The sequence below is a fragment of the Gossypium hirsutum genome, chromosome D07 (genome assembly GCF_007990345.1).
Source record: "Gossypium hirsutum isolate 1008001.06 chromosome D07, Gossypium_hirsutum_v2.1, whole genome shotgun sequence".
NCBI lineage: Eukaryota > Viridiplantae > Streptophyta > Magnoliopsida > Malvales > Malvaceae > Gossypium > Gossypium hirsutum.
In genome coordinates this window covers 8,512,415-8,519,924 of record NC_053443.1, presented here as the reverse complement: position 1 = coordinate 8,519,924, position 7,510 = coordinate 8,512,415, and the positions used below count along the sequence as shown (strand labels likewise).

Sequence of the window (7,510 nt, the reverse complement as noted above, 5' to 3'; positions counted from 1 at the left end):
TAAACACTGTTCGATCTCTCCTATGAGCCACGAGGCTATGAATAAAATTCCCTGACCATTAAAAATACAAAAACCCTAAAAATAAAAAAGTATTCAAAAACCCTAAAAAAAGGAAAAAATAAATAAAATTGATCCACTTTTTAGACAAAATTGGAAATTACATGAAAGTGGCTTTGCTCGGGTCAGTTAAGTCCACAAAAAATAAAGTTAGAGTCGAAATTTTATTTTATCTTTTAAAAAAAGATAAATTTTTTTAAATAAAAAACAACAGTAATATTTATTTATTCATTTGTTGAAAACCCCCTTGTTTTTATTGTGAAAAAAGAAAAGCTAGAAAATAGAGAATTTGATACAGCAACGTATACAGGTGAATGTAGCTTTGTTTAGAGATAACAGAGCAAAGGGTCTTATTCTTCAAAGGAATCCAATCTTAAAGGTTCAACAATAAGAGATACTTCTCCTTTTGAAACTTGGGTCTGCTAGATTTTGCTTTAAAACTCAATCTGATTCTCACAAAACATTGAAGAAAAGAGGTAAAGACCCTTTCTTTTTAGTCCATGTTATCAGCTTCATTTTGGGTTCAAATGGGTTCTTTGTTGATTGGTTTGTGCAGTTCTTAGATTGATTTCAAATGGGCAAACTTAGGATTTTCACATCGTTTTCGGAACTGGGTGTTTCTTTTGAGGTTGTTCTTGTTTGTAACGTCCAAGCTGTTTGTGTTAATAAATTGGATTTTGTGTTCATTTATTTTCTTCCAGTTGAATTTTTTTTTTGGGGGTGGGGGTGGGGGAGGGGGTTGACAGTTATTTAGGTTGCTTTTGTTTATGATTTAGTGTTTGATCGCTTATAGTTTCAGTTTTCTATTTGGTTGATTTGGTATCAATTTGCTTTGTTAAATTTCTGGAATTTTTTATCTTAGCTTTTTTGCACATTGCTTTGTGTTTTATGAGAACTTAGATTCAGGGTGACGAAGGAGAAATCTGTTGTGGTTGATTCAGGCGTCAGGTTTGTAATTTGAGATGGTTTCAATGTTTTGATCCCTAGTTAGTTTATTTTTTTGTGTTGAAGTGAGTGCTAGAAGCTGTTTAAGTTGTGAGACCTTAAGTTTTTCCAAGTTGGGGTTCATGGGAATTGTTGCTTTGAGGCTTTGGATGTTGAGGATTGAAATGAGGTTAAATCTTTGCGGTGATGAGCTCGGGTGGTTTCTGAAATTTCCGTGAACGAGCAGAAATGGATTCGTGGTTTGTTGCAGTAGCTGCAGCAGCAGCAGCTGGATATTTTGCTAAATATTGGCAAAATCTTACAACAGATAGGAATGGTTTTCCCAAGGTTTCTTCTGTGGATTCTGGGATTGGGAAGGTTGTAACAGGAAAGGATCTGGTCCACAAATTTGCTATGATAACGAAACTCCGGGAAGATGTTTCTGATAGGAAAATATCAGATGTTTATGGACTAAATGTGGCTTCAGCTGCAGAAATTGATTCTGCTAGTGGATTCAATAGTGAAAAGATTGGAAGCTCGGGAAGTTTATCACCGGGATTGTTGACAAATGAAAGCCTAAGAGAAAATCAATGTGGAAAGGAGCTGATTGCTGATTGTGGTAGTGATTCTGCTAAAGCTTCTATTGCTAGAATCGACTCTTTTAACGAGCCTATGCACAAAAGAAGCTCTCTTAAAGCTAAATATTCGTATGGACGTTCACTTAAACCACTGAGTTCCTTAGATAGTTGCCTCATGGCTCAACTACATATGCAACATGTTAAAATGGAGGAGTATGTACTTACCTGCCTTCCATCACCAACAACACCGATCTTGAGACCATTGTTGATAACTGACGGAAGCCGAATAATCAACAGAACAAGTGGTGATTTTTCTACTGGATCAAATGGGACCTGGGACAGTAAGCTGCATAATCTAGCCACTTTTGAAAAGAACAGATACGTATATGCGGTTCCTCCTCTTCCAAAAATTGATTCCTCAGATCTCCCCGAGAAGTTGAAGTTTAAGAGCGGAAATGAGTGCGATGGAAGACCGAGCATTCCTTGCAAAATCAATACTGAAAAGCAGTTTCATGCACAATGGGGTACTGGTCTTACATTGTTTTTCCAATTTTGCTTTACCTATTATATTGATACTATAAGAATCTGTTCTTATTATTGAATGCTACTTTTCTGTTTCCAAATTTGTTTTCTTGCTAAATGTGCCAGAAACTGTAAAAAACAGTAAACAAAAAATACATATTCACCATAGGGTAAATAAAGAGTACAAGCAATCTAGCATCATATTTTCAGATATGAATATGATTACAGCAAAATCCCAGGAGCATCGCCATTCTTTTCTTTTTGATTGTCACTATTTTCCGGTAGGGGAGGTCAGTGAAGGCATATTGGGGTGGTAAAATATTTTAGCAATTAGTTGGATCTCTCAGAGTTCAACATAGAAAGAGAATAACATGTTGAATTGATTACCTTTTCCTCCATCTTTATAATGAGTTAAACTGCCTTAGAAACGGTTTCTTATACTTGTATGTTTACTTGGACTTGGGAGCATATATTAGATGCAGGTATGTGTTTTGTTCATTGGAAATCTCTAGGACATTGGTTATTTGAGAAACATGAAGAGTCAATAGGATGTTTAAGCCTCTTGAACGATTTATTTGTTTTTATGCATCTTGTAAATTCTTTTCAGAAATCCATTTATTCATGATAGAAGCTTAAGCTTGTTGTTAATTTAATTTATTTGTTTTGTCATGTTCTCAACTCTGCATATAAATATGTCTCGATTTCTCCATTGCACTGGAAACAATAGTATATATGTCGCTTGTTATATTCGATGCATTCGTTTTAACACTATTCCATTCCTTATACTCGTGATTTTTCTCTTGTAGGCTAACAAATTGCATCACTAATCTTTTTATCTAAAACAGGTCGTCATGATCGAGCTGTTCTGTTTTGTCTCGGGATATCTATTGGAATAATATGTTCTTACATTGGAAATAGAAGGGAAGTTGAGAAACTGAGAGGGTTGCTAAAGCAAACTGAGAACTTGGTTCAAGATCTTCAAGAGGAACTCGAGATGAAAGATTCATTGACAGTAAAGGAGCTAGCTAATGAGAATTATGAATCACAAGAGGCATGTGACAATTCCTGTCCTGACAGGGCAATGAATTCGTCTTCCCTTAAACAGAATACAGATAATTTAACAAGATTTGATGGTAAAGAATCACATCATCAAAAGGTAGAGGAAAGTCCAGAGTCTATGAGTAAAATTGAAGCCGAACTTGAAGCTGAACTTGAGAGGTTGGGTCTAAACATGAATGTATTGAATCTTGAGCAAAGACTGCCCGATCTTGGTGAGGTAAGCTTGAGTTTATCATAGCATTCCTATGGAGCTTTATAGATGTTTAATGAATTCTTTTTATTCATTGCATTTTCTCAGTTCATTCAATAGAAATCCTCCTGTTTACTGAAGATCACTATCTAATATGTTGAATCCAGTGTTGTAAAAACCGTATCAGAGTGGCCGGTTGAACCTTTTAAACTGGGAACCGGTAGTTCATCCGATCTGAATATACCAGCCAACCGCTAATCCTTTGAATCAATTATGAACCGATTGAACCAATAAAAAGAGGGAAAAACTGGTTTTAAACTTTTCTTAAGAAAAAAGTTATGGTATGTGATGGGATTAAGATATTTGACCCCTTTAATTTATATTAAAATTTTTATCATTTAGTAAAATACATTAATTAAATATCCGTTATTTTAATTCTTATTTAGTATTAAAATTAAGTATTTTAATATAAATAATTTTTAATGCAACAACTTGTTCAATTGGTCTAACTGGTTGACCAGGTTTGACCTATGGTTTGGTTTTTAAAACATTGGTTCAATTTCAAATCTTGTAAACTTGAATATTTGGTCATTTGATTTGCTTGTTTGAAGCTAGCAACTAAACTAGGAAGTTGAAGAACTCAGATTCGGGAGTGGGTGTTAGATATGGGTATGCTTAACTTTTTGAATATTTTCCATATATTTGGAAAATCGACCCATATCTACCATGTTCGCATATTTTTAAGTTTTATATATTGGCCAGGTTCGACTACTACCTAATATGTTGGAGAATCAGATGACCAAACATTCGGGTATATTTAAGTTTCTCATATATTTGGAGAATCACACCCCGTACCCATGTTCGATCATGTGATGGATACTGAGTATGAAGATGACTCTACTTAGTTGTTTGCTTTGGCCTTTATTTATTTTTCCTTCCCTGCAAGTTTGTTTGATATCCTAATAATACGCTAAAATTCATGCAGATTGACCCAGATTTTGTAGCAGATTTTGCTGAAGGTGAACTGAGATCCGATATGGTTTCAGGACAAGCTCATGGCCAATCTATGTCTAATGAAAATAGAAGCGGCACCTCAACTACCCATTCCGGAAATTATGCAGTCTCACCCCGAGAGTTAACCTTGCGTTTGCATGAAGTTATTCGATCAAGACTTGAAGATCGAGTACAAGAACTCGAGACAGCTCTAGAGAACAGTCAGAGGAAGGTGAAACTGATGGAATCAGAGCATAAGAATCCTAACAACAAATGGAAATATTCGACAACGGAGAGTCCACTGGTAAATGAAGATCTCCATTGGACATCGAAGCCTCAAGTTCCAAAATTATCATGGGAAACTCCAGATCATGCTTACAACGAGGCTTTTGAAGAGGCAAAAGAAGAGGGTACACCATTATATATTTATCGAGAAAAGCTGGCTTGGGGTGATCAATATGACGCAAACAAATCAGATGAAACATTTTACGATCAGGTAAGAATATCGGAAGATCAATCTTCAAGGGTCCAAGAATTGCTTGATGTTGATGTTAGAGAAGATGAATGTAGTGATAATGATGATGAAATGGAGAAGCTATTGATACAACAAATTGTCGAGAAAACCAAGAAAGGATCTCCTGTATTGCTAAATGCACAAAGACTATTGTTTTCCATGGATGAAATTTGAGAAACTGAAAATTTTGCAGTTAATACATACAAGACTTGCATTCTTAACTACAGCAATTTCCAGTGCATCATTTTGATTCGAGTATATGTTTGATGCAATCTATTTTACTTTGGTTTGGGTGTTACTTGGATTCGAGTATATGTTTCATTTCTTTTTCCAAGTTTCTTTTTTCCTTGGGAGGATCATATCTCTATATTTATGTCGAAATGTATCGAAAACAGGTACTTAAAAAAAATGGCATTCATTTCATCTCTTTTGCAAATATAAAACAAAGATACCAACTCCAAATCATAGATAAACAGAGTTTAACATAACGTTTTACACCAACTTTAATGGAAATAGTATAATCATATAATGGAAAAGATCATGATCAAGGAAATGAATCATAAGACCTTAGTGTACCTATATTCTATGATTTAAAAGCATGAGATCATTTATAATTTAAAACATCAGAAGGTTCAAAGAACATTGTACAATGAAAACTTCAAGTAAGAACCTTGTTAAGAAATAAAACAACACACCGAGTGCTATCGACACGGGAAGAGCCGGTAGAGCTTTCTGATACAATGCCAATAGCACCAATGTAATGCCCAAACCAGCTACAATTGCAAGATAACATGCATACACTGTCATAAAATCGTACATTGCTGCCCTACCGACTAACACACTGTAGAAGATGAAGTCCCCTAATCCAAGCTTGATAGCACCAGACGAACCTAACCCCATACCTTCTAGCATCAAACTTTCAGTTGACATACCGTCTTGAGCATCCATTCTGCGATCAATCAACGGTGCTGAAAGCTCAGCATCCCTTTCTGAAACCTGTCCCTCTTCCACTCTAGCAATTCTTGCGCCATTGTGACTACTTTGAACAATACTGACTGTAGAATTCAAATCAGAATTCAAACTTGAACTGTCCTCGGAATCTAGCCTAGCATTTTGCCTCTCTCTCCAAATCCGCCTTTGAACTGGCCTTGAAGCAGAATCATGATGTGTAACTGGCCTAGCCTCATAAACCAAAGCTGGGATATCTTCATCCCTTGACATAGCAAGCTCAACAAGGAGCCTTAAAGGACCAACAGGCAATAAAACAGCAGCAAGATCATACAATGCCATTGCAACCAATAACACCCAAGTGGTCCATTCAGGCAAAAGAGTAAACCAATAAGCAACCAACATTCCAATTAAAACCAAGTAGCCTTGAGTCACAATAATTGGCATTTTTGACATAAAAACAGCCAAAACACCAATAACAGCAAAATTAAAGAGAAGCACCAAAAAGGTAATACAATCAACAGGAACACTGAATTCTTCAATCAAAAACAAGGCAATTTCACCACCCATGAATCCCAAAACCACAAAAGAAGAAAAACCCATATAGATTTTCAAGAACTTAGTGCATCTAAGGTAAAAAAAGAGCACCAAAATGAAGGTAGCAACAGTGACAACAACTACAAAAACTAAGGAATTCAAAAGGGCACCTATGAACTTGTCCCAGGATGAATCTGAGCCGGTTTCTGAGTAAGCTATGGTTGCAATTGAGGAAGTTACGGAAAGTGAAGAACTTGAGTTAAGAATTGAGACCAAAAGGACGACTAAAAGCATGCAGATTGAAACGGGGGTGAGGATTCTGATGATTTCTTCACCCAAAGAATCAAGGAGGGATTTGGGTCTTTGGTTTTGGGCCATTTGGATGGTCAAATTTGGGAAAAAGTTAGAATCTTGGTGGAGCTTTTCTCGAGTTTCCAGGTTAATTTTGATTTGGGATTTTTTGTTAGTAAAGCTTGCTAAATTTTTGCAGGAACCAGTCGATGGGGAACTGGATTCAAACCATTATCAACCGTCGATTATTATGACTTTTCAGATGGCTAAATAATTTATGATTTGTCTTTATTATTTTTATTTCCTAAAATTTTAGGTGAGTGAAAATACATTTTGGAAAGATAAATACGACAGAATTTTCCAAAAATGCCGAAAATAATTTTTTTATCAAATTAGGTAATTTTTTTAGAAAATTATGGGATTAGGCCGATTTTACTGAAAGAAGCGTTTCTAGGTGATTTACAAAAAACATTTATAGCCGGAAGTGTTTTCCTCTTTTTTTAGGTTAGATTTTTTTTTAAATTAGGGTTAGAGTTGAGAGTTTTTAAAGTAGGGTTAGGGTTTATTTTTTTAAGGTTTAAGGTTTGTTTTTATTATATATTTTTTAATAATTTTTAATTTATATATATTTAATTACTTTTATTTTTTTTATATATTTTTTATTTTTTTAATTATATATATTAATTTTTTATAATTTTTTGAGATGTAAAGTGAATAATTATTTAATTCAATGTTTAGAAGCATTGTATTTACACAAATTGTATATTCTAATTATTCGAATTGCAAAATTTAATTCACATCATAATCGAAACCTCGAACTACTCGATTTGATTAAATATGTCAGTGCATTATTTTTGGACATTGAGATTTGTTCAGAAAATATATCCCGAGATTCTC

At 34.7% G+C, this 7,510-nt stretch overlaps 2 protein-coding genes across 2 annotated transcripts; one reads left to right on the top strand and one right to left on the bottom strand.

The window, feature by feature from the left end:
• The first annotated feature begins 286 nt into the window (after positions 1-286).
• LOC107953479 (uncharacterized) lies at positions 287-5,061 on the top strand. The gene is made up of 4 exons (XM_016888799.2): positions 287-533; positions 958-2,083; positions 2,927-3,357; positions 4,316-5,061. The coding sequence occupies exons 2-4, from the start codon at positions 1,231-1,233 to the stop codon at positions 5,009-5,011; spliced, it is 1,980 nt and encodes a 659-aa protein (XP_016744288.1). The 5' UTR covers positions 287-533; positions 958-1,230; the 3' UTR covers positions 5,012-5,061.
• A 365-nt stretch (positions 5,062-5,426) lies between these two features.
• Positions 5,427-6,867, bottom strand: LOC107953480 (presenilin-like protein At2g29900). Its single transcript, XM_016888800.2, has one exon. The coding sequence runs from the start codon at positions 6,698-6,700 to the stop codon at positions 5,453-5,455; it is 1,248 nt and encodes a 415-aa protein (XP_016744289.1). The 5' UTR covers positions 6,701-6,867; the 3' UTR covers positions 5,427-5,452.
• Between the last annotated feature and the right edge of the window lie 643 nt (positions 6,868-7,510).